The sequence below is a fragment of the Pundamilia nyererei genome, unplaced genomic scaffold, assembly GCF_000239375.1.
Source record: "Pundamilia nyererei isolate P.nyererei 1_Seehausen unplaced genomic scaffold, PunNye1.0 scaffold00033, whole genome shotgun sequence".
Taxonomy (NCBI): Eukaryota; Metazoa; Chordata; class Actinopteri; order Cichliformes; family Cichlidae; genus Pundamilia; species Pundamilia nyererei.
In genome coordinates this window covers 1,682,202-1,707,043 of record NW_005187434.1, presented here as the reverse complement: position 1 = coordinate 1,707,043, position 24,842 = coordinate 1,682,202, and the positions used below count along the sequence as shown (strand labels likewise).

At 43.8% G+C, this 24,842-nt stretch overlaps 1 protein-coding gene across 3 annotated transcripts in view; it reads left to right on the top strand.

Moving 5' to 3' along the window:
• The window catches only part of LOC102214313 (tetratricopeptide repeat protein 28), a 181,830-nt gene that overhangs the window by 154,886 nt on the left and 2,102 nt on the right, over window positions 1-24,842 (top strand). For 2 of the 3 annotated variants that reach the window (XM_005729440.2, XM_005729443.2), the window contains 17 exons: window positions 91-635; window positions 1,884-2,407; window positions 7,915-8,024; window positions 11,114-11,243; window positions 11,376-11,594; window positions 13,239-13,398; window positions 16,566-16,706; window positions 20,003-20,147; window positions 20,303-20,482; window positions 20,603-21,147; window positions 21,412-21,659; window positions 21,770-21,894; window positions 21,983-22,214; window positions 22,885-22,961; window positions 23,676-23,699; window positions 24,424-24,553; window positions 24,653-24,760. In XM_005729440.2, coding sequence (XP_005729497.1) covers window positions 91-635; window positions 1,884-2,407; window positions 7,915-8,024; window positions 11,114-11,243; window positions 11,376-11,594; window positions 13,239-13,398; window positions 16,566-16,706; window positions 20,003-20,147; window positions 20,303-20,482; window positions 20,603-21,147; window positions 21,412-21,659; window positions 21,770-21,894; window positions 21,983-22,214; window positions 22,885-22,961; window positions 23,676-23,699; window positions 24,424-24,553; window positions 24,653-24,760 — 3,643 coding nt within the window. The remainder of the gene's footprint in view (window positions 1-90; window positions 636-1,883; window positions 2,408-7,914; window positions 8,025-11,113; window positions 11,244-11,375; window positions 11,595-13,238; window positions 13,399-16,565; window positions 16,707-20,002; window positions 20,148-20,302; window positions 20,483-20,602; window positions 21,148-21,411; window positions 21,660-21,769; window positions 21,895-21,982; window positions 22,215-22,884; window positions 22,962-23,675; window positions 23,700-24,423; window positions 24,554-24,652; window positions 24,761-24,842) is intronic. The other variant, XM_005729441.2, reaches the window with a different exon arrangement.

Sequence of the window (24,842 nt, the reverse complement as noted above, 5' to 3'; positions counted from 1 at the left end):
AATGAAAATGTTTATTTTGTTTATTTATTCATTTATAATTATTCTGTTATGTCCTTTATGCCAATATAGTGAAATTCTTTCTTGTTTCAGGTTAAGGAGCGTAGGATGGAGGCCTGTGCGTATGCTGCCCTCGGGGCCACCTATAGACTTGTACAGAAATATGACAAAGCCTTGGGCTACCATACCCAGGAGCTGGAAGTGTACCAAGAGCTCGGTGATGTGTCAGGAGAGTGCAAAGCCCATGGTCATCTGGCTGCTGTCTACATGGCCCTCGGGAAGTACGCGATGGCTTTCAAGAGCTACGAAGAGCAGTTAGAACTCGGTCGGAGGCTGAAGGATCCTGTTGTGGAGGCTCAGGTGTATGGAAACATGGGCATCACGAAAATGAATGTAGGGGTGATGGAGGAGGCTATTGGCTACCTTGAACAACAGCTGGCCACTTTACAGCAGCTGAGTGGAAACGAAGCAGTAATGGACCGGGGCAGGGCCTATGGTAATCTGGGAGACTGTTACGAGGCTCTTGGAGACTTCGAGGAAGCCATCAAATACTATGACCAGTATCTGTCAGTGGCTCAGAGCCTCAACCGCATGCAGGACCAGGAGAAAGCCTATAGAGGCTTAGGCAATGGACACAGGTGAGTCTAGGAATTTGTTTCAAATGTACTTTTTTGATATTATCAGAAACACTGTTTTTCAGCATTAATATCCTCTTGCTGTTACGGCAACAGATACTTGTATCGGCTCAGTTTTAAGTACTAATGACAGTACTTTGCATATAATTTGTCTCCTTGCTCTCACAATTATGGACCACCATAGTTTAGAGACGCCTCGCTGTAGTGAACAGCACTTGGATGTGGCGCTAGCCGTCTCAGTAGCAGCAGCCTAGCGGCCCTGGCCTTATCTGTATGCAAAGTGGCTTTGGCACACAGATGTCTGAAACGGAGGGAAGCACAGTTATTTCAAGACAACCTCTTACATCTTGTGTCTCTTCGCCGTTCTATTTCTCCTCATGCCTCAAAGAGCTGATAGCAACCTGGGAGACTACACTGCAAAATAAAACACGAGAAGGCTCGCCGAAATCCTCATTTCAGAGATGATTTTCTTCTTATTGTGCGTCATCAGCATGGCACGGCAGCAATCACACACAGCAGTATTAGCCATGCATGAGTTCAGAAGGGAATAATAGACATCACACATAAACCCTTCTCATCTTCCAGCGGCTCTTAGTCAGGCAAATACATTATCACACAAGATTAATTAAGCCAAAGGCTTTTATTCTTTTAATGCACCATTTGAACCAGCAGCCAGCAATTGTTGCTGTTCCTGAGAATGTGATAAAAGTCTGTTTGAAGGCTGCGAAGGCGAATAAAATGTTCACATGGGATGATTTCCACTCTGTCAATACGTACTTGAGAGGATGGGAGCAGGTGGCCTATCTTACACGGTTAACCGTGTTCTCCTGCAAAATAGTCTGCACTTGAAATATCATATCATGCCTCAAATATTCCTCATATAGGAATACTTTCACACGCTCTTTAGTCTGTCGACATCAGCAGCTTTCAGCGCCGAAATGAAAGGCAGAAATCTATATTTCATTGACTCCAATACTGAAATTATCTGGCACTTTGCAAATGAACGTCTTCCTGCAATGTGTGCTGCACGATGCGTTCTAATAGTTCTCTGGTAAGAGAATGATATGAGATAAAACAAAGTGCTATAAATAGATTTTTGATTTTGAGTGTTGTGAACTTGAAAGGCATTTTGGGATTGTTTCAGCTTTAACTGAATCTGTCAGTGACAAATTTTCTTGCTAGGTTACATCACGTATCTCACTTCTAATCTGCTTCACACTAACAATCGCTGTTTTTTGTCTTGATCTGCAGGGCTATGGGAAATTTACAACAGGCACTTGTGTGTTTTGAGAAACGGCTAGTGGTGGCTCATGAGTTGGGCGAGTGTGGAGGCAAGGCTCAGGCCTACGGTGAACTGGGCGCGCTCCACAGCCAGCTGGGCAATTACGAGCAGGCCATCTCTTGTCTGGAGCGTCAGCTGGCCATCGCCCGTGACACCCAGGACAGACTACTGGAGGGTGATGCCAGTTGTGGTTTGGGGACTGTATATCAAGCGATGGGAGAGTACGAAACGGCCCTGCGGTGCCACCAAAGTGACCTGGAGATCGCAGAGGAAGCGGGCAGCACCACACGCCAGGCCCGCGCCTATGGCAACCTGGGCCTTACCTATGAGTCGCTAGGAAACTACGAGCGGGCGGTCGTGTTCCAAGAACAGCACCTAAGTGTGGCTGCTCAGACTAATGACTTGGCTGCCAAGACACTGGCCTATGGCAGCTTGGGGAGAACACACCACGCACTGCAAAACTACTCACAAGCTGTCATGTACCTGCAGGAAGGTGAGTGAGTCAGGGGGGAACAGGAGAGAGGATTGCCTTTGTTGCCTGAGCTGATAGGCTTAGAGTTTGTGAATTCATGAATAGGAAATGCAGAGCCTATTTGTTGCTAAGCCTTTGCCACATTTTTATTAGGCTGTGTGCATGTATATGTGTGTGAGTGTGTGTGTGTGCTTATGTGTTATAAGTGCACTAGGGAATTTTGTGTGTGTATTATGCGTCTGTGTTGTCTTCTGAGCTGTATATGTATACCAGCATTTGTGTGTATGTCTATGCAAACCTATCAGAATGCATGCCAAGGCATTTTTCCCGTGCACCCCTAGCTGTTTTTCACACTTCTGTATCTACCTTCTCAGAGGGTTCTTTGCAGCAAGCTGCAAAAGAATCTTTTCACACCGTAGCTGTCATACTCCTGCCTCTTAACGTTTCATTGTGCCCCGCAGATTATGGCGAAATAAAAAACTGCAGCTTGGCCTCTCAGAAATTCATTATGTCAGTGGCACCGCTCAAAGTGTTCGCTCCTGAGGATGTGATAAGTTGCATCTTTCATGGATGTGAAAGCGCCAGACTTGCCCGTGCCCACTGACAGGCACCACCCACCGTGTTACAACCCAGACCCTGTTTGAATCAATGAAGCCGGAGTTTGTGTAAGAGGACATTTGTATATTCTGCTCTGGAGTGAGCGGAATGCAGGGGAGCAAGAATAAATCTCCTCTATCTCTCCTTTGCCGGCTGTATTCGAGTTCACTTTTCCTGCGGTGACCCATACACCCTCTGCAGGCCTGCTCGTTGAGCTTTAATGGAAACAAAGGCGACAGGCCATTCTGTCTCCACACCGTCCTCTTACTGTCCCCCGCACTGTCCTTGTATTGCTCCTTGGTCTGGCTGTGAAAAAGAACAGTGCTGCCTTGACAGCCAATTATTTCTGGCCAACCTGCCCAGACCAAAAAGTTGGCATGGTTTTTTTTCCCCATTTAGTTTTTCTGTTTTTTCTGCTTCCACTTCTAGTTTTTTTTATCTTCATGCTGCACTGCTTATGTTTTGTTTCTGTTTCCAAAAAAGATTAATTAGTAAGAGGGAAAAGGAAAAGCAGCTCCAAACTAGCAGATATCGTCGACAGCATGTGACCTCCAAACCACTGCTCGTGTATCTGTATGTGTCTGCGTGTCAGATGATTATACTTTGTTGTGCAGTACATTATGCAAAGATAAGGCTGCCCGATAATATGCTTTGGGGTTTTTTTTCTTCGTCTTGCACTGTAATATTACAGAGCATTGTGCAGGACTTTCTAAATGTTAAACAAAGAATCATTACACACCGAGATGCACTTTCCAACGATTGATGCAATCAATAGTGTCATTAAATCAATGCAGTCATTGTAGCGACTAATGGAGATATTCCATGCCTGACTTATAGAATCGCTTATTAAGCAAACTAAAGGGATAACAATATTAACCTTCAAGGGCAGTTATTTGTTGGAAATGTACTGGAAGCCTCTTGTGTTTACATCATTTAATTTGCAAGTGTATTTATATGTATTCTGCACAAAACATTTCATAAGCTACACTCTAATTAATAATATTTGTGGCGAATGTTGGACGCAAAACATTTATAGGAAGACAAAATTACATGAAAAACTCATCTTTGATCAAGATGGGGTCTTGATCAAAGGTCAGATACGCAACTAAACATCAGATAAGCATTTTCGTTTCGGCCTTCACCGTGGAAAACGAGTTTTGTGACACGTGAATTTTTTCTAGGACAGGACCAACTTAGAAATTCCCTTAAAGCGTGTTCATGCTGTTAGGCTGTTGGGGGCTTGTCAAGAAGCATTTAAAACTAAATAGAGCTGGATGATATGGATCTCTGCACAACTCTCGACCAGTTATCATCATGTGTCTCATATTTTTGGTGCTAATATTTTATGCCATTAATATTAAATGTTGGTTGCAGTTAGTTGTGCTGAGTGCTGAGCTGGTGGCTTAAGGAGCTACAGATATTCTTTATTTTAGTTTTAATCTCCATATTATTCTACTTTGGCTTAAAATCTTTCACATTAACTACAAATGTCTGTGTAAACGTCACATTAAAGCCCAGCTTTGTTTTCTATAAATTATGATAAATTACACAAAGACTCTTTTCATCATTAGCATTTCTTATGCATCTTTGTTACACGTTATATGAGAAAATGTTGGTTGTTTATAAACACCTAACTACAGAATAATATATAAATGTAAAAATCTAATATATAATTACTGGTTTTCTTTGCAAGCTACATAGAAACCTGTTCAGTTTTAAAGACAAAGAAAACCTAACCTGTTAACCTTGGGTTTGATGTTTATATAAAACACTTTCATTTTGTTATGGCAGGTGATATTCACCAAAACATGTACACTGTTATATTTATATTTTGATGAGCAGAGTACATGTACTGATTTCTTTTGGTAATCAGTAATTTAAGATCCCATTTGTAATACACTTTGTGTCTTGGCTGTTGATCTAAATTTCCTCGTAGTCTTATTATTTAATCTCAAACTGGTATCATTAGAGTAATTGCTTCATATTTTTTTATATATAAATGCCTGTATATTTACACCGATCAGGCGTAACATTATAAGCACCTGCCTAATATTGTGTTGGCCCCCCTTTTGCTGCCCAGACAGCCCTGACCTATCAAGGCATTGACTCCTGTAGACCACTATGCCTCAGATGTAACAAACTACGATGTTCTGTGTATTCTGACACCTTTCTATCAGAACCAGCATTAAATTTTTTAGCATTTGAACTACAATATCTCATCTGTTGGATCCCATCACACGGGGCAGCATTGGGTCCTGATTTTTATAGCTGAGCCTTGGTCGCCGTGACCCCGTCGCTGGTTCACTGCTGTTCCTTCCTTCGCCCAGTTTTGATAGATGCTGACCAATGCATGCTGGGAACACCCCATAAGAGCTGCAGTTTTGGAGATGTTGTGGTCCTTACTTAATTCTTACTTGCTTCCTTAAATATCCCACCCACTAACAGGCGATGATCGCTGCATGTGGGGTGATGTTGGTGCAACATTTCACTCAGATTGGCCCACCCCTTAATGAGGAGATATGGTGCAAACAGACATATATAGCAATAGTCTGATTAATTATTTATTTCTACGGAATACATACAGAGTGTATGTGCTGTCAGTATTGTAACTATTGTCTTTCTTCTCCCCAAAATGTGCTTGTGTGATTTATGCCCCGTCCTAGCAGCATATCGGTGCGTTGGATATAAGTTCAGCGATCCCTCCCTGCTAATCTTTGCAGCATCTCTTTGGCGATTTCTGTTCCTGATATTCACAAATAACTCCATGGCACTGGCCAGCTGCGCTGAGATGAGAGAGAAGTGAGGCTCTGGACCCTCTCTTTCTACTTCTCCTTTTTTATCCAGTACTAAACTACTCTTTGCAGTTTTTATTTGTACAATATAGTGCAACACTATCAGAGCAGTGTCCCTGGGGGAGATTGCCTGAAAAAGTGTGCTTAATCTCAAATTTTTTAATAATATCACACATACTGTCCACCGTTCCACATGCGGCCATGATCAAAGGGCCTTTTTTTGTGTGTGTGTCACATGCATGCGTGTCGGGATGTTTATTTGCAGCACAGTGCACTTGCGGCTATGCAGTGCGTGAGATGTGAATGTGGAGTCTGCATGTAAAGCTTGTTTGAAGGCAGAGGTGCGTGGGCCTCAGGGGCTGCAGAGGATCTCTCACCCAGCTGTCAAGCAGCCTTTAAAGTGTTCTCTAGTTGCTCTTCAGGGTGCAGCCAGCCACGGCCACATCCTCATGTCAGCCGCTGCTACGTGCCTGTGCCTGCGGGGTGCACCAAAGGCACGCACGGTGACAGTGACAGACACTGAATGATACAGAGCGGGAGAACAGAGGGAATGAGAGAGTTAGGGAGGGAAGGAGGAGCAGAGAGGAATAAAGAGGATGGCAGCGGAGTGGAGGGAAAAGACAGAGATCGGCATGAGTCATAATTCACATGTATTATTTCACTGTCAGCTAGAGAATAAAGAAAACATAGGTTGGTTGACATTCAGGTTTGATCATAAAGAAAAAGTATCACAGAGCAGCTCAGAGAAAGAAAGGTATGTGTGTGCGTGCACATTTGTGCGTGTGTGAGTGGGGGGGACATGAAAGACTCAGAGCTGGAGTTGAGATGAGTGAGGGGTGAGGCTGTCAGAGAATGAAAAGGATAATTTAGATCTGTTTCCTCTCTCTTACTTCAGCGCCTAATGAGCCCTAAGCAGTGCCGAGTCCCTGCAAGCACTGCCACCACAGTGAAGATGAAACAGGTAGAGAGTTTGGAGGGGGGGCGCTCCGAGACAGAGGCACAGAGATGAGAAAATGAATAGGAGGTAGAGGGAGAGAGTAGCACAGCAGATGCATTGGGGGGAGAGGGCAGGCAGTCAGACAGAGGGAGGGTGTGTAGAAAGATAAGGATACAGAGAGAGAGGGGAGACTGTTGCAGGCTTCAAAGGCTGCCGGCTAGCGTGGCCATGGAGGAGCCATGAAGTCTATGGTTCTGTGGTGTGCTGGTCTTGCGGAATAGGCTGGCTTTTTCAGGTCACGCTCTCTGTTCTTGGCTTATCTGGTTCAGCCACAGACCGTTTTCCAGGAATGAAGAAAAAAAGCAGACAAGGGTGGCTTGGCCCATTTTCTCCTCCCCCCTGACCAAAAGCACGTCTAGACCCCTGTATCACACGAGCGGGGTGGAGAGAGTAGACTTGCAAATACGGAGCTCGTGTAAAGTGAGACTGTGCATGTGCGGTGGCCTGTTGCAAACAGCAGAATGCTTGCTGTGTATTTTGCACCTTGTGGATGATGTGTGACCCAGCGACTGTGTGTGTGGTTTTTTTTTTCATTATTGTCCTCTGAGGAGTGGCATTTTCATCTCAGTAATTGGGCTGAACCAAGTGCTCGGCAGGCAGGCTGAGGACACATGCTAAGATGTGACGAGTGCCTGAGAAATTGGAAGTGAAAAACAAACCAGATGATCTGACACGGGCACATTTAGCGAACGAGCACACGTGCACGTGCACATTCATACCTCTGCTGGCTCCCGAACAACTCTGAAGGTCTCTCAAACAAATATCACAAAGTAAACTCTGTGTGTTTGCACGTTGTCTGTTATTAGCTCATCAGTGTGTTTGCAAATATTTGGAGATGTCCTAGTGATGCGGCGTGTTTGTGTTTGCTCAGCCAGTCAATCCTGAGCATTGATTACTATGCAGACCCATTAGTGCTCTAAGAATCTCCCGCTATGGCCAAAACATGTGTGTGTGTTTTAGCCCCGGTGCGAGCAGCATCTTACAACTGAGGCCAAATATCCAAACCTGTTCGCTGTCAGAACATCAGTACCACGCTATGCTTACATCTGTTCCTCTGAAAGATACCTAAGAGTCTGTCTGCTCTGAATAATTTTTACCCTCCTCTCCCTCTCATCTGCTCCCTTCTCCTTGCCTTCTGACAGGCCTGCGGCTTGCGGAGCAGCTTGCTCGACGTGAGGACGAGGCGAAGATCCGCCATCGTCTTGGGCTTTCTCTGTGGGCCAGTGGGAATCTGGAGGAGGCCCAACATCAGGTAAAGCATCTCCTGCTCGCTCCTCTTCTGGTTATGGATCACCTTGACTCAGACCTCTCATTTCCTTCTCTCCTCACCTCACCTCCTCTCTCCTCTCCCTTCCATCTGGGCTCCTTCGACCTCTGGTAGTTAAGGCTGACCGCCAGTAAGCCCACATCTGTCGGCTTTGAGGTTGGCAAGGATTAGAAATGAGAGGTGGAAGTACTTGTCTTAAACACATGGGGAAATATACGTTTTCAGCAATGCCTTCGAGGTAAAAAAAAAAAAAAGAGCCATGAGGAGAGAGAGAACAACAGGAGGAAAGAAAAGAAGGCGAGGTGGCTGTAGAGTTAGAGCATTGGTGCTGGCAGTATGCTATGGAGTCTGTTGAGCTGGTAAATGCTGTCATCTCAGCAGACAGGCGACAGATGAGTGAATATTTTTTTGTATCTGCGTGCATGGTCTCAGGATCCCCCAAGCCTCTGCATCACACACACATTCACTCCTCTTCAGCCCACTGCCCACCTAGCAAGCATGGAATATCCCCTTAACATCTCTCTTTGCAGTCTGTCCACACACCACAGCTCGCTAGTTGATATATACATATATAAAAAAGTATATATATACATATATATATACTTTTCTTCCCCCTTTCTTTGGCTTGTGTATCCACATGCAAGTTTGTGAACAGTCAGTCAGCAGCGGTGGCTGTCACGTGCGTCTGTGGGGATGTTTTTTAGCTGCTTTCATTTTTAAAATCTAGTCCAAGACTCTTTTTTTTCTTTCCCTTTTTTTTTTTTGTTATGACACACGCGCACGACTTGCATTTATTCGACCCAGATAGCTTTTGTTTTTCCGTCGGCCCTGCATCATACTTTTTCAAAAAAGTATTTTTGTCTGTTTGCAATTATCTGTAACAAGAGCTGAGAATGAAAGACTGAACCAAGGTGATGGCTAGAGCAGGGGCTGAGTGCTTGTGACTCATATTGAGGAATTTGTGTTCAATTAAAGCAAAATATTATTCTAACAAGCCAATGCAACATATTTTCCACTGCATGTTTGCTTTCCAGCTTAATGCTTCACCTTCAAGACCCTAATAGTCCATGCTAACATTGTGTTGTCCTTGTTGCAATTAACTGCAATCCAGTCGTTTGCATACATACAGTACACCACAGCTATGTTGAATGTTTTTCTGCCTGTCAGCTTGTAGCTCCTGCAGTGACTTGGTGGTTGGAAAGGACGCTGTTGTCCTCAGAGTATAGATGAAATGGTTATTCATGAGCTGGCCTGTCGCTACAGTTGACCTTGGTAAACACTCTGACCCACTTTATACTGCTATTTTAAAGGCTTGTATTTAAATTTATAAAGCGTTCGTAGGTGTAGATTAAGAGTACTTGACCTCATGTCCCTCATTTCTCTCTATCTGCGCACCGAATTGTATTTTAGCACCCTAGCTGTGATCCCGGTGCTCGTACTGGCACACAGATTGACGTGTCCTGATTCTAATCAGGTATTTGAACACTGCTTGCTCTCGCTAAGAAGCATTCATATCTCGGCAAACGTGAATCGATACATTTGTGCCTGCTTAAAAAAAAAAAAAAAAAAATCAGCGGTCTACAGTCGATTAAGCCTTTACCTCTGATATCATCTTCCGCAGGGGGATGAGAGCTCCCCGGGGATTTTATTTTAGAAAAATCATTCGAGGTATGTGTGCATTCAAGTCTGCTCACGTTTACTGATACAGTGTGACACTGACATTCACTTAACATGTCAGATAAAAGCCATGTTAGTGTGTCAGTAAAACAAGTGAGCGCTATCTGAATAGGTAGCGGCCTGAGAATGCCGCAGATTTTACTGCACCTGTGTCGCGGCAAAAAAGACACTATAGATGCAGTGCCACCCCCCTTCATCTGTGCCAGTAGGGGTGAAGACAGAGGAAAGGCGCTGTGAGAAATTAGTTACACTCTTAAAGGGATATCTGCAGGCCTAACAGATGAAACTAGCACTGCAGCAATCAGCCCACAGCCCTATCAGCAAAATCAGCCTGAGACTAGCAGCTCCTTCTACTAGGACTAATGCAGCAGAACTCACAGATTCTCTACTCTCCCCCCTACACTCCCTCTGACACACTTTCCTCTTTGACCTTGGGATATGCCTGACGAGCTAGATTCTATGCCTATGTACTCACCAGGAATCCACACACACTTTCTCCCTTTCCTTCCTCTTGTCAAAGCCACAGGGTTGATAAAATCCATTTAATCCATACCAACAACCCTTTTTCCACTGCAGAGCTCTTTGTCTTGCGTGTACTATGGTCGAGCAGCAAGAGTGTTTTACCCTCTCTGCTGGCCCCAGACTCCTGGAGAGTCACTTTATAGCAGTCCCAGTTATTCTACAGGGCTGCTATATAGGTGCAGAAATAGGAAATCAATAAAAGGCTCCCATGAATCAGCACTCTTGGCCGGTTCTGCTTGGCCAGTGTGCAACAGTCCTTGCCGCCCCACCTTTTCATTGTCTCGCCTTCTTCTTTCAATCCGGTGTCTGGCCCTGAATTGAAAGATCCAACAACACAGACGGGCCTATTGAATTCACAAAGCATTTATTTTCCTGAACCGTGTTTGTCTAAGATGCTCAGGGTAATGGTTTAGCTGCTCGCAGCCCTTTCTGGGCAAATGAGAGCTGAGGAGAGGTTTACCTGTGTTTAATGGTTATTCATCAAGCTACATTACAGTACTTTATTCTGCTGTGAGAGAGAAAAGAAGAAAGGAGGCTGATCAGTGATAACCTGTGAGGTGGAATGCTACCATCTAGTGGCCATGTTCCTTTTCTATCCTCTAAGGCCTAATCATGCCCAATTTAGTAAGATGCAGACATATTTAACCAACTTGTCTTTCTCATAGAATCCCAACTGCCTTCCTTTTTTTAAACACAGTTTATTCATTTTAACTTATTTTCCAGAAAAGGTATTTTGATGCAACGCCTTGCTGTTTCGGGGTCATCGTTGACTGTGCCGATGACTATTTCTTGTTATGTTTTTGTACACTATTCTTGTCTGGTAAATGAGCAATCCAGGAATGTCTGAACGCATTGCTGCCGTTATTTATCCTTAGCTTTACCGAGCATCAGCGCTGTTTGAGACCATCCGCCACGAAGCCCAACACAGCACAGATTACAAGCTTTCTCTGTTTGACCTGCAAACCTCCTGCTACCAGGCTCTCCAAAGGGTCCTTGTCAGCCTCGGTACGTCAACACACTTTACTCACACTCTCAGTACTGCACGCTGTTATGACTTGTTTTTGCTTTTGCCTCTGTGTGCACCTGAACGATTTTAGACTTCATCCGCTAATCAAAGCTGACCTCTGAACTCTGCAGGCCACCACGACGAGGCCCTGGCAGTGGCAGAGAGGGGTCGTACAAGAGCCTTTGCTGATCTCTTGGTGGAGAGGCAGACGGGCCAGCAGGAGTCGGATCCATACACGCCGGTAACAGTGGAGCACATCTTGGATACCGTGAACAGCCAGAGGGCTTTGGTGCTTTATTTTTCTATGGCTGCTGGTTACCTGTACAGCTGGCTGCTGGCTCCAGGAGCAGGTAGGTTTGGACTCTAGCTGAAAACTTTTTAATGAGTTGCTGAAATCCCATCATGTCTGTCTGACTACTGCTCTCCTGAATCTCTTTGTTTTACTTTGTTCTTTTATTCAAAACATTTAAGTGTGGGTACTTCCAATGCAACATTTTGGGATTTTTTTACTTGCCACATTTACCTGAAATGTGGCAAAAGCACAGAAAATGACTATTAAAAAATGGCTTAGAAATTTTGAAGTGGCACGATTTGTACAAAGGCGATCAATAATATGAAATTATTCTGTCTGTACAGAAGCTACTTGGTTTAAAGCAAAAGCAGCCCCACGCTCACGCTTGCTTGTTCAAATTAAAGCACATAAAAAGCCCAGAGGCTAGAGGCTTGTTTTGCACTGCAGGGGTAGGAAGGCCAGCTTTAACACTGAGCGACAGTGCCACCTGCCACTCCACTGCTAGGATTTGCCCCCCTGCCTCGCTTTTCACCCCCAGAAGGCATCTGCCTGTGAACTATGCTAATTGATTGTGTCACCGATAACGACACAGCCAAAACACCAGTGGCGTCATCTTCACACGTGTCAACAGCAAAAGTCTTCCCTGCTTTTATGTTTCATGTTTGCTTTTGTTTTCATCCGTTTTCTTGATATCGCTTTGTCCTGGCACTTCTTTATACACTCCTAAATCTTTCTCTCTTTTGTTTACACTCTGAGTAGCGCTGATGCTAGCGCAGCCCCTTTTTGTTTGCCTTGTAAAATTCCAGTTGTACAAAGAATAAGCTACGGTGCATGTCGCCCGACTGCTGTGGCTGCCCTACTGCTGGCTTTGCTTTGACTCTCGTGTGAAGAAAGGAAATGAGAGCCGTGACCCATGTTCCAAGGCACAAGAGCCTGAACATTTGATCAAATCCAGCTCCCAGGCAACCAGATGAACTTGACCTCCAAGCACTAGTCATAAGGAGGGGAGGAACACTACAGGGACCGGAGTACATCTTCAAAGCATCGAATATTGCCCCAGGCTAAGAGGGAGCCACTTGCTCACTAATCGCCTGTCTGTCACTTCCTGGCATTCCCTGGCATCCAGCTGGTACACAAACATGTCCAGCTCTAAAGAGTCTGCAGTCAATGAATGGGGCTCCTAATGTCATGCTGTAATTACTCCACTAGTGTACATTCTGGCCTGAATTAGCATGCACGTGCATATTCAGCGGAATCGCTTTACCCGTCTATTTAAACACATTTAATACAAAATGGTGAAACACACTGACACACCCACAAACCAGACACACACAAACAGCCCGTACTCGCCCGATGTGCTCTTCCCCACCTGCTTGAAACTTAGCCGAGCTCTCGCGGCAGGCACCAGATGGCACGGGCAGCCTACTCTTATCTTTTATTGAACAATATTTGTTTTATTCATTTTGCTCCGCAGATGCACTGCTGCACGTGCCCTCACCCACAGCTCTCAGTTGAAATAATCCAATATTGCCACCGTCGAGAGCGAGTAATAGGAACATATTAAAAAAAAAAAAAAAAAAAGGAAAGAGAGAGGGTGGAAAATAGCCACTTTCATTTGTTTTGTCATTACACTTCATAACCACCTGAAAGCAGCCAGTCATATTTACACTCCCCTCCTTTCTCTCTCTCACTCTCTCCACAGGCATCCTGAAGTTTCATGAGGTGTACCTTGGCGAGGGCGTAGCCGAAGGGGGGTCGGAATTCCAAGAGGGCGGTGTCGGCGGAGTGGTCAGTGGCTCCTCGTTGGAGCAGCACATCGCCAGTGCCCGTGAGGCTCTGGGGGTAGAGTCTTATTATAGCAGGTGAGGTGTAACAATGAAATGAAAACTCTATTTAGTTAGCTCATAATCTGTGTCACTTCCTTTTCCCTCTTTAATAACTCACTTTGTTGATTATGGCTTAGCGTACACTCGTCGCACATGTATTTGTTTTCGTTTCCCTTAAACAGAGCCACATTTTAGGTAGATTAAGTAAATGAATTGCACAAAGCTGATTTACCAAGTCGACATACTGCAATGTGCAAATTGTGTTGCGTGTCATGCTGGAAAAAAAAGCATGTCTTATTTTGCACCCGATGTTGTTGAGATAGTTGCCGCTAGCAGTCTTCATTTATTTGTAATGAGAGGGGGAGAAGTTATCAGAACAAGTGCATAATTGGCACGGGTGGATGGCTCAAAGCTGTGAGTCCAGTGCCAAAGCTTTGGCTCTGTCCCGTAGCTCTACATTCAGTCCTCGTCCTGCATGTTGTCCTCAATAATACTGGTATTAAACTAAACTGACTAAACTGAGCTTAATGTAGAGTGTTAGATGGAGAAGGAGAATTCAGGTACTAGATTCATGCAAGGGTGTGTCTTTTATGAACAGCCACGGTCATTTCTGCACTGAGCTGATGGGGTTTGCAGTGTTTCAGGCTTTTAATCGCTGTGTGCTTTCACAGCTTTTACATGCCTTATTGAAATGTCTGTGAAAACAAAGCTATTAACGGAACTGTGTTGACATATTAGATTAATGTATGAATGTTACTATATCTAATAATGACTTTATTAAATATCTAAAGCCTGACAGCCTGCAGAAAAAAAGTCAAGAGCAATGTGTGCATTTACGCACACGGCGCAGTATTATTAACGTCATTAACACACAGACGGCTCGGGAACTGGTGCTAAATAATTTCTTCTGCTCTTTTATGCGTGGGGACAGGTGAGTTGTTAAACACATATTTCAGATTTATACGGTGGATGAGTTTGTAATAAATCCTCCACTTCAGTCCTCAGGACCACACGCAGCCGCCAGCAATGTCTGTCACAAGAGTTCAGCCTTATATCAAAACATTTTCATTCTTCTTCCGCCTCTCAGTTATCTGAATTGCCACGCTGTTTTCAGAGAGAAACACGCATGAAACCTGCTTTTTATGTTATTATTGTTAGTTTTTGTTAGTACGTTACTTGCGTCTTCACCCACCGTCAGCTGGTGTGTTTGTTTTCCTAAGCTTGGTCGTTACTGAAATGAACTGGTGCGATCTTTGTTTTTAAATCAGCACACTGTTAGAAGATCACCTGCAAATCTCTCTCCGCAGCTCTTGTGAGGCCTGTTCAACACCATCAATTCATCCTGTGCATTTCTGGCTACTTTTACGCAGTTTTTTAATCTATCAGTAACAAAGTCCAGTCATCACCTCAGTTATAAGGAATAATACTCACAGGCTCAATATAAGCAATCTCAAATGTCAGCAAATTCCTAGAGGGACGTGACGGGAATGTGCAAAGAAGCTTCCCTCTAGTTTTCCATCAAGTCAGTTATGATAGTTTCAGCAAACTCCCTCCAGGAATTTGCTGACATTTGTGACTCCTTATATTGATGCTATTAATATAATTTTCTACACTAAAGCGATAAAGTACGATTGCTGAAACTATTGTAATTGATCTGAGGGAATGTTCCAAAATGTGGTAAAACTACAGGGACAAACATCTTTGCACCCAAAAAATACTCTCCACAACAAAGTGCAGGGATACACAAGAAAATCCCAGCATTTTACCACATATAAAACACTGGGTCATGACCACATGGCAATTAACATGTAATGCACCAGAACAAGCATAAGTAGGTTATAAAGATTCCCCTCAGCAGTCTAAATCAGGCCTTAGCAGAAGAAGGGTTGTTTTATTGTGAGTGTGTGTGTAAAAGAGTGTGATGCTTCCTGTGATGACAGACATCCACTACCTCCTTAAAGGGCTTTGCTCTCGCCCCCCAGTGGGAATCAATGAGATGGAATAATGGCTCTTGATATAGCTCGAGGTGTTGAATCCACCTAACACACAGCCAGTCTGACAACCCAAGGAAAAGAGAAGGCGGTTACTGTAACCTTAAGGAAGAATGGGGAGGAAGGTTCAGAGGAGATGCTAAAATCAGTGAGCCAAAAGTCAAAGAAGAGGCTGGTAGTGAATAGAGATCTAACACACAACAGGGGATGTAGTCATATGTGTAGGGCATGTAAAGTGTTTTGAGATGTATCAAAAGTTCAAATCACCCATTGACATCCTTGGAGCTACACTGCGCTTGACGTGTGCCATGTTTCTCTAGTTGGAGTTTGATCCATAGTGACCAGCTGCTCCACCCAGTGCCAGTCTCTTCCACCCCTAGCAGTCTGGCCCTCCTGCCCCATTACCAGCTCATTTACTTCTCCAATGGGAAGTTGCATACACACCACTGCGCCTGGATGGGCACCATATGGCCCCACTTACCAGCCCATTCAGTCTCCAGAGTGCAGAGAAAGGGAGGCAGCACTCTGAAATGAGTGTCTACAGAATGAATGGGATGGAGAAAAATGGAGAGGAGCATATGTGTGTGAAAGACAGGATAATAAAGAGAGCGGAAGACACGGCTTTTGTGATAGTCGAAATCTGCGTATTAACATGTGGAATCTCTCCATCTTTTTGAAAATCCAGTCTGAATAGGTCTGTTACCACGTACATTCCCGGAGAGCGAATCTCAGTGTGAGCCACGTACTGTGGCTTTAAGAATTGCAGTGGTAGGTGCGCAAGGCAATCAGAGATCCCATGGTGGTTCCAAGAAGTTCATGCAGCTGCTGTGAGATACTCTAAGAGTTGCATGATATCAAAGGAGAGGTTCACGCATGAAGGGCGAGATGAGAGAGTGGTTGCGAGCTAGTGATTGGGGGGGGATGACACCCCCGCGACTGGATCAGCATTACTGGCATTATATTGAAAGGATTACAATCAGGCTGTTGGATCCAGGCTGAAAAAAAGAGGCCAAGTGTGTGAGGGTTGAACGGTGTGTGTTTTTTGGCAGGTCAGAAGTGTCTGTGTGTGTGTGTGTTTCTGTGAGTACTTGATTTATCCGCAGCGAAACAATATAAGAGTGTATTGTCTGCTGTGCTCACATGCTTTTTTTTCTCTTGGCAACATTTCTGTGGCCTTGGATGCCTCTCACTCCATCTCTTTCTCTCTTTCAGAGGGTGCTCGAGCAGTGAGACTGAGAGTGAGGCGGGAGATTTGTTGGATCAACAATTTGAGGAGCTCAACAACAAGCTTAACTCCGTCACTGATCCAACGGGCTTCCTGCGCATGGTGTCCAGAAACAACCTGTTCAACAGGTAGGGGGGTTTTGATGCACATCACCTCAGTGTTCCTTGGCTGTTAATGAGTGGCAGTGTTAATCACCAAATGCTACTTAGACCCACTTTTGCACAAAGAAGACGATTAAAAGTCTCTGCTCGAGTAAGGAGATTCGTGGGTATTGTGGCTCATCTGTGAAAGGACTCTTTTCTCCATTGTTTAGCCAGCGCAGAGGCAGCATGTGAATCCTCCTTATTAAATAGACTGAGTAAAGCCAAAGCTGCTAAAGCCCTTATCAACTGTCTACTCTGATGGAAGCCCTGTGTGTGCGTGAATGTGGTCACATGTGCGTGTGACTGTTTGCCAGGCGCAGACATGGAGATGAATGTGGTTTTAAAATGTTTGCCATGTCTGTGTTTGTTATGCAGATTTATGAGATTTTAGTGAGAGCGCCACTGGCTTGTACACAGCGTTATTTATTGACACTATGCAGAGTATTCATTTACACTGGGCTGATTGGTAAGGTATACCGACAATGTGCGTGCATGTGTGTGCATACTTGTGTGTCTGGGTCATATTTCCCTGTCCTCGTCCACAGTTGAGCTGTTCTTTGATGAGAGGGTAATTCCAGCTTTAATTGAGTCTTGGTGCTCATTAAGCCCCTTTAATGGGCTGCCGGTAATAATCCCCTCATTCTTTTGGGCCTTTAAAAAAAAAATCTGAATTATAAAGCTCATCATGCTTAGGAGCCTGTCGTCTGTCACAATACCAAAAGCAAGAGAAAATTGAGAAAACCTCTTTGTCCTCCATACATCTTGAGGTTTGGTGTCAGATAATCTGTGTGTTATTCAAGAGCTCTTTTTGAATTCACTTTCTCCTGCTATTTTTCCTTACATGTTTAGGCTATTACCATTTAATGGAATGAATTTATATGAATACTTCAGGATTTTGATATTTATGTATTACAAAGAGAAAGGATACGTTTATTTCAAAAAGAAACCTTAATTGAATAACATTTAAATTCAAATAGGTACAGGGCACTGAGATCTCGTCTTCAGTACGGAGCTTGGAAGGATTACTGTGGGAAAGTGATAATGAAAGTCTCTTTGTGTCTTCGTTGTGTAACTTGATGAGATTGTTTAATGATCTTGCAGTTCTCTGTAAAATTCTGCCAAAAGGATGATGCAAGGTTTATTTTATCAGCAGTACAAAGACAGCCAATATAATAAGCTTAGAGGTACAGTAGTTATTTTTTAGGTTATTAAATAGAAAAAAAGAATATTGTATTCATACATGAATTCGTGTGTAATTACATGCTCTAACAAAATCATGCGTTCTCGTAAACTTAGAATTAATCGTTACAGATACACAAACTGGAGCGAGTGGCAGTTTGTTGAAGCCGCCGTGTTGCCCTGTCACGTTGTCATGCCATGGCCATTTCACCAGCCTCATACGCAGCACACCTTATACGTAACTTTGAATTTAAAGATCACCAATAGCTCTTTCCAACTATATTCGACCATTTAACATTTGTACATGTATATTTTCATCATCTCTTTCTCATAGTGTCTTTCTCCTCCTCCTTTTCATCTCATCCTCTTCCTCCTTATCTCAAGCTTCATCTCCTGAACAGCAGCTAGGGCTGTAACACACAAAAATTTGAATAAACGTGTGTATTTATTCATGCAGTTAAACATTGTCACCGGGTAATTAGATGCCAATGTTAGGCTTGAATGTCCTAAAAATAAACCTTTAAAAATATTGTCTCACACATTTCCTGAGTTCATTTGCAAGGTGTCCGAGCCCAGCAGTGTTGGATCTGCTTCAAATGAAGTTCCCCTAACGCTGGCTAGCAGCAGCTAACTGTGGCAAAAGATCAGCTCTTAAGTTCAGGATATCATCAACAATTCGTCTCAGTATCACTGACATGAGACAGGAGTGAGACCCAGCCTTCATTCACAAAGTCTGACAGCCTCTTCCAGAATACATAGACATGCATATTGATAGCTGAGGTAAACAGCAGATTGACAGCCTACACTCACAGATGAACGACATCCAGAGTTCTTTATCCTACATTGGCCACCGTAGCCAGGGTTACACACCTGAATTTGGATGGATAACAAAACAGAGCAAGCTGCAATCCACTGACATCTAGTGGTGAGATTTCACACACTGCACCTTTAAATGTATACTAGAGGATGATTTATTTATCTCTGATTACCACGCAGATGACACTTAAAGACCCGTTTTTCACTTACAACCACTGAATGCAATCTTCACGTTCAGCCTCTCTACAGCTCCCAGTCTTTTCTTTTCATTGTCTCCCTTTACACTTGACACTCACCTTCTTTTGGCTTATCCCTTGTCTCCTCACTCATTCTTCTTGTCAGGCTAACAAACGATTGTTTTGCTTTCCCACGGAGCCTTATGCCAAGGCCTGGGAGAGAGACAGAGTGTCGGGAGGCTGGAGGAAAGCCAGTGGCCTGGGGCTACCAGAAGGGCAGGATAGATGTCTGTTGGCTGGGTCCGGAAGAAATTCTGGCTGGTGGAACAGATGGAGGAGTAGTGACAAGTGTGACTATAAAGCTTGGCCCTGCTAGGAAAAAGGAAAAGGCTTCTAGCCCCTCAGCCACCATTAGCACAGTTCTCAGTATGCTGACTTTCTCTATGTGAGCTGAGGGCTGTCATTCCCTTCACACAGCAGACAGGCATCCAAAACGCATTGTGCTGTTATCTTGAGTTGGTTTGTTGATAAAGATTGAAGACAGTCACAAAACTAACAGATGATGGGATGTTCTGAATTTAAAATGTTGAAGAAAATGCGTGAATGGTGCTCTCCTTCTGTGGTGATTCTGCCAGTCTGGCCCCTATTTAGGCCAATAAGTGCTAGATAAACAGTGCAATACTGCCATCTAGTGGAGCTGTACATATTGACATGGTAAACTGAGTGAATTGAAACAGCCTTTGTATTATACTTGCCTTCCCAAGGGGTAACAACAAATTAATATATCCTACCCTCATCTACCTCCTCTTGGATTAAATTTGTTCTACGTTTGAGCAGATATATGAATGTGATGATCCTCTGCGACACATTATCTATTAAATTAAAAATGGACTTTGTCATCCACTTTCTCAACACACAGGCAAAACTGCTTTTTGGAATTAACAAGAAGGCCAGAAAGGCCCAAAGAAATATTTGAACAGTTTAAAGTTGGTTTAGTCTCAGCAAAGACTCCTAACTCAAAAATCATGAAGAATCTTAAGTGTCTGAAACTTTCTTGAGGTTTTCAGGATTAAAATGAAAACTACAGTACGTTGTTTTGTGTCTCTGCAGGAGTTGCCAGAGTATGACAAGCCTGTTCAGCAACACAATGTCTCCTGCCAAAGATGGCAACTCTTCCCTGCCCCGTCGCTCCAGCAACCTTGGAAAACCTCCATTGCGGGCACTTTATGATTTGCTCATCGCACCCATGGAGGGGGTAAGTACTACTCCGGCGGGGTATTGCCTGTCTGTTGAGGCAGTTGTGTGACAGAGAGAAGAAAACACAATAGGGTGCTTTCGAGAGGAACAGAAAAGCAGAAAAAAATGATTTTCCTTTATATGATTAAGTGTTTTCATATCCTTGCCTCACAGGGCTTGATGCACTCCAGTGGGCCTGTTGGCAGACACAGGCAACTAGTGATGGTGCTTGAGGGAGAACTGTACCTCATCCCGTTTGCTCTGCTAAAAGGAAGCTCTTCTAATGAATACTTGTATGAGCGTTTCAGCCTCATTGCTGTGCCCTCCATTCATGGCCTTGGAACCAGTGCAAAGGTACAGCTTCTTATTTAAACTTTGTCACGTTTTTACAATCTGTAATGCTATAACAAACTATTCACCATCCGTCCTAAGCTTTGCTGTGCTACAAGGTAAAATTTGTTGATGTCCTCTAAGGCTCATTCTCGGCGTCCTGGACCAGCCCCATGCGGCGGCGTCTCAATGGCAGCAGTGGTGGGTAACCCGAGACTTCCCTCACCTGTGATGGATCGCTGGCTGTGGGGACCTATGCCGTCTGCAGAGGAGGAAGCACTAATGGTGGCTGAGCTGCTGGGATGCCAACCCCTTGCTGGCTCTTCTGCCACAAAGGAGAGGGTCATGAGTGCTCTAACACAGGCTGAATGCGCCCACTTCGCCACCCACATTTCTTGGAAATTAGCTGCACTGGTGCTCACCCCAAACCCTGAGGCTGTGCCTGGGGGAGCAAGCGCCAATGTGGGAGTGGGAACAGTGGGAAGAGGTGCAGGGGGGAGAGCAGGCAGCAGTGGCCGAGGCAGAAAGGGCTCCACTGGAAGTGGCTACACCATCCCAGAGTCTCTCCACATGCAGGATGACAGCAGTGATGTGGAGAGCATCTGTGACAGCCCGCCCCTTCAGGAGTTCCTGCTTACAGCTGCAGATATTTTGGATCTGAGGTTGCCCGTCAAGCTGGTTGTGCTGGGGTAGGTAGACTGGCAAAGCGATACAACTAAATAGTGATTTTTTTTAATGTAGATTTAAAGTCATTAAAAAAACCATGAGATTAACCATATTGAAGATCTGAATTCAAAATTGATTGACTGACATGAAATTCATTAAACACACAAATGTACTTAAAATGTACATCATGATTTATTTGATAAGCACAGGGTAGAATACCAAATTTCAAGCTTGACATTTTAGTTTTACAGTTTTCACATTTGAGCCTTGTCTTTTCGTGGATGCAGGTCATACCAAGAGTCCAGCAGCAAGGTCACAGCAGATGGTGTTGTGGGACTGACTAGAGCTTTCCTGGCTGCTGGGGCTCAGTGTGTACTTGTGTCCTTGTGGCCTGTCCCAGTTGCTGCCTCCAAGGTTTTTGTCCATGCCTTCTACTCCGCCCTTCTCAACGGGACCAAAGCTAGTGCGGCACTGGCAGATGCCATGAAGACTGTCCAGAGCAGCAAGCAGTACTCACACCCTTCCAACTGGGCAGGTCAGGGATGAAATTCCTTTATGCATTATTTCAACATTAGTAATAAACAAAGTAGTTAAAAGAAGATCGCTGTGAAACTGAGCTCTTCTTACTTTATTTCTTTTTTCCAGGATACATGCTGATTGGCAATGATGTGAAGCTTAACAGCCCATCTTCCCTAATTGGCCAAGCCTTAGCTGAGATTCTACAGTATCCAGATCGGGCTCGCGATGCTCTGAGGGTTTTACTTCACTTGGTGAGACACACACCGTTACTTATTTTACAAGATGTCACAGTCAGCACTGCTCAAAAACACTGATGGTGCATTGCTGTGCTCACTGCAGGTGGAAAAGTCTCTTCAGAGGATACAGAATGGCCAGCGTAATTCCATGTATACATCCCAGCAGAGTGTGGAGAACAAAGTAGGGGGTGTCCCTGGTTGGCAGGCTCTGCTGACAGCTGTGGGCTTCCGTCTTGACTCTGCAGGCACCGGTATCCCCGCTGCTGTCTTCTTTCCCACTGCTGACCCAGGAGACAGGCTTCAGCAGTGCAGCACCACCTTACAGTCACTGCTGGGTATGTAGACAATGTAGCTATTTAAAACAAACCAAGTTGTTTACAATGTGCCCAAGGTTATGGATTTATAAATACTAGCAAATCCCTGTGCTACGACAACTTATTTGGCTTATAATGTTGGGAAATTGAACATTTCTCATTGAATAAAGTTAAAGGTTTAAATACTGTTTGTATTTGATATTGTTTGTCTTTGCTATAATGCTGCCATCATTATGATGCTAAGCTTCTGTTGCACAGCAGCACTGATTCCTACCTGATTCAACATTTTGTTTTTAAAATGACAACAACAACCAAAACATTGCCATAACATTTTGATGTCAAATAATCCAATTAAATGAGAAAACACAATTTATTTACTAAAAAATGCACATGAAGATTACTCTAAATCCTGGGAGCATTTAGTGTTATGCTTGTCACTAAACATAGCTTATTATAGCCCCAACAGGAGTTGCAAGGTCGTTGTCGTGCTGCAGGATGAGTTTGAGACCAGGACACCTTCCTGGCATCACTCTGTGATAGAATCTCAGAACATTTTAACACAATTGATGTTTGCGCCATTTCATTGATCCATGTATCGCCCCATGTTTAGCACTTTTTTTTACCACTACCATTTAAACCAATGTGCCTTGTTAATGAATAATGAAGAACTTCCTTTGATCCAATCCCTTAGGTCTGCCACCGCCAGCTCTGCAAGCTTTGTGCAAACTCATTACAGCTTCAGAGGCAGGAGAGCAGCTCATCAACCGGGTAGGTCCCTGCAGCTCTGAACAAATGCTGTTGAGTTTTGCACCCAGTACCCACTGGTCTTTGGTTCAAATGACAAATACCATTCCTGTTACTTAGAGTTAAAAAGCATTGTAGCAGTCCCCTTTCACTTTCTTTGAAACTTTGCCACACCTTTGTATTATAAGTGCGTTGCTAGAAGAAGCATATCAGTGATTTTATCACTGTGTGATTTGGTAATGTCAGGATGGATACGCTCTAATGAACTGGCAACTCAAGCTGGAGCTTAATCTGCATTGAAATGCAGCACTGAATTCTAACTAGTTGCCCAAAGTCTTAACTACAGTCTGAGTTCTGTTCTCTTCCTCCCCAAGCTTATGACACCTGAGAATTAATCTGGGACTGACGTAGTTTATCCCTGTTTACGTGTAACATGTGGCTGTCACATGCTTAAAGTCATCAAGTTAGTTTGTGATTGGCAATTTTCATAGCCTCAAAATGTAAGTGTGTGTGTGTGTCAGTGGAAACACTTGATCTAATCTATATATGCTGCAAGCAATAAACTTTAATCTGTTAAACCACTAATGTTACTTGTTGCTGTACCCTCTTGTTGCCATAAATCCTTGTACTTTACTCTTTTTCTTTTTCTTCCTTTTCTTTTTTTTTTTTGCGAATGGCCTGTGTGCATGCCATTAAACACCTGTTTTCTCTCCCCTGTTCCTAACGTGTGGTCTGAAGGCTGTTAAAAATATGGTGGCGATGGTAAGTGTGCATTCACTACCAGCACTCCATTCCATAGCTATCTTGTTAAATCACTCTTTACTGTCTGTTCTGCTAAACTCTCTTTGTATTGGCGAAAATGCATGTTGTTTTTCCTCTCCACATGCAAAGTTTACTGTCTTGTGTTGTTCATAGTTTTTCCTTTGCTAGTTTTCAGTCAAATCTAAGGGATTTGGGGGTATTTAAGATTTAGAACTTGGGTTTGGTTCAGGTCAAAGGAATGTTTCAGGGTGGAAGCGGGGGGTAAATCTGTGATGTAAAAAACCCTTTCTCAATCGTGTCGGGTGAAACGAGAAGAAGGGGTTTCTGCACAGTTGCGTCAAGTTGACAAAGATGTCTCTGTTCAAAGCAAAGTAATCCCCAAACAAAACACGTAAGTGTGCTCTCGGGCCGCGTGTTAAACCCTACAAAGCCCAAACCCTTCCAGCTCAGCTTACCTACAGTTATTTTATTGCCAAGATTGCTCGTGCACTGGGCTCAGACATATTTTTTTAGGACACAGGCTTATACAAGATACATGAATATGTTTTAATTGGACGACTTAAAGAGAAGAAAATGAAATCATTATTAAAAGGAAGAAGCTGTATAATTTTTTCACTTGGGTTATTTAAGTTACTGATGCAACGCTTTGATCACCCAGTTCACTTTTAAGCCGTTAATTACATCTCCACTACTTTATTGTAATGTTGTCCCCTGTCTCTTTCAGCTCCACCAGGTGCTAGTCCAACTACAGACAGGAGAGAAAGAACAGGATTTCTCCCTGCTGCCCATTCAGGTGTCCATTAGTGTGCAGCTATGGAGACTCCCAGGATGCCATGAATTTCTGGCTGCTCTTGGTTAGTCATCTATTATGTAAAAAAAAAAAAAAGTCCCTATCCTATTGTCTGCCATATGTCTATTTAAGTTACAGCTGTTGTCCTGTTTTGCATGTGCAGGGTTTGACTTATGTGAGGTAGGCCAAGAAGAAGTAGTACTGAAGACAGGCAAGCTAGCCAACCGCCGCACCTTGCACTTTGCTCTCCAGTCTCTGCTGGCACTCTTTGGTAAGTAAATGTATTTTTCTGCTTATGCACTTTCATTCTTTGCTGATTGTTGTTGAGCTCCTAACTTGATTCCCTGTACACT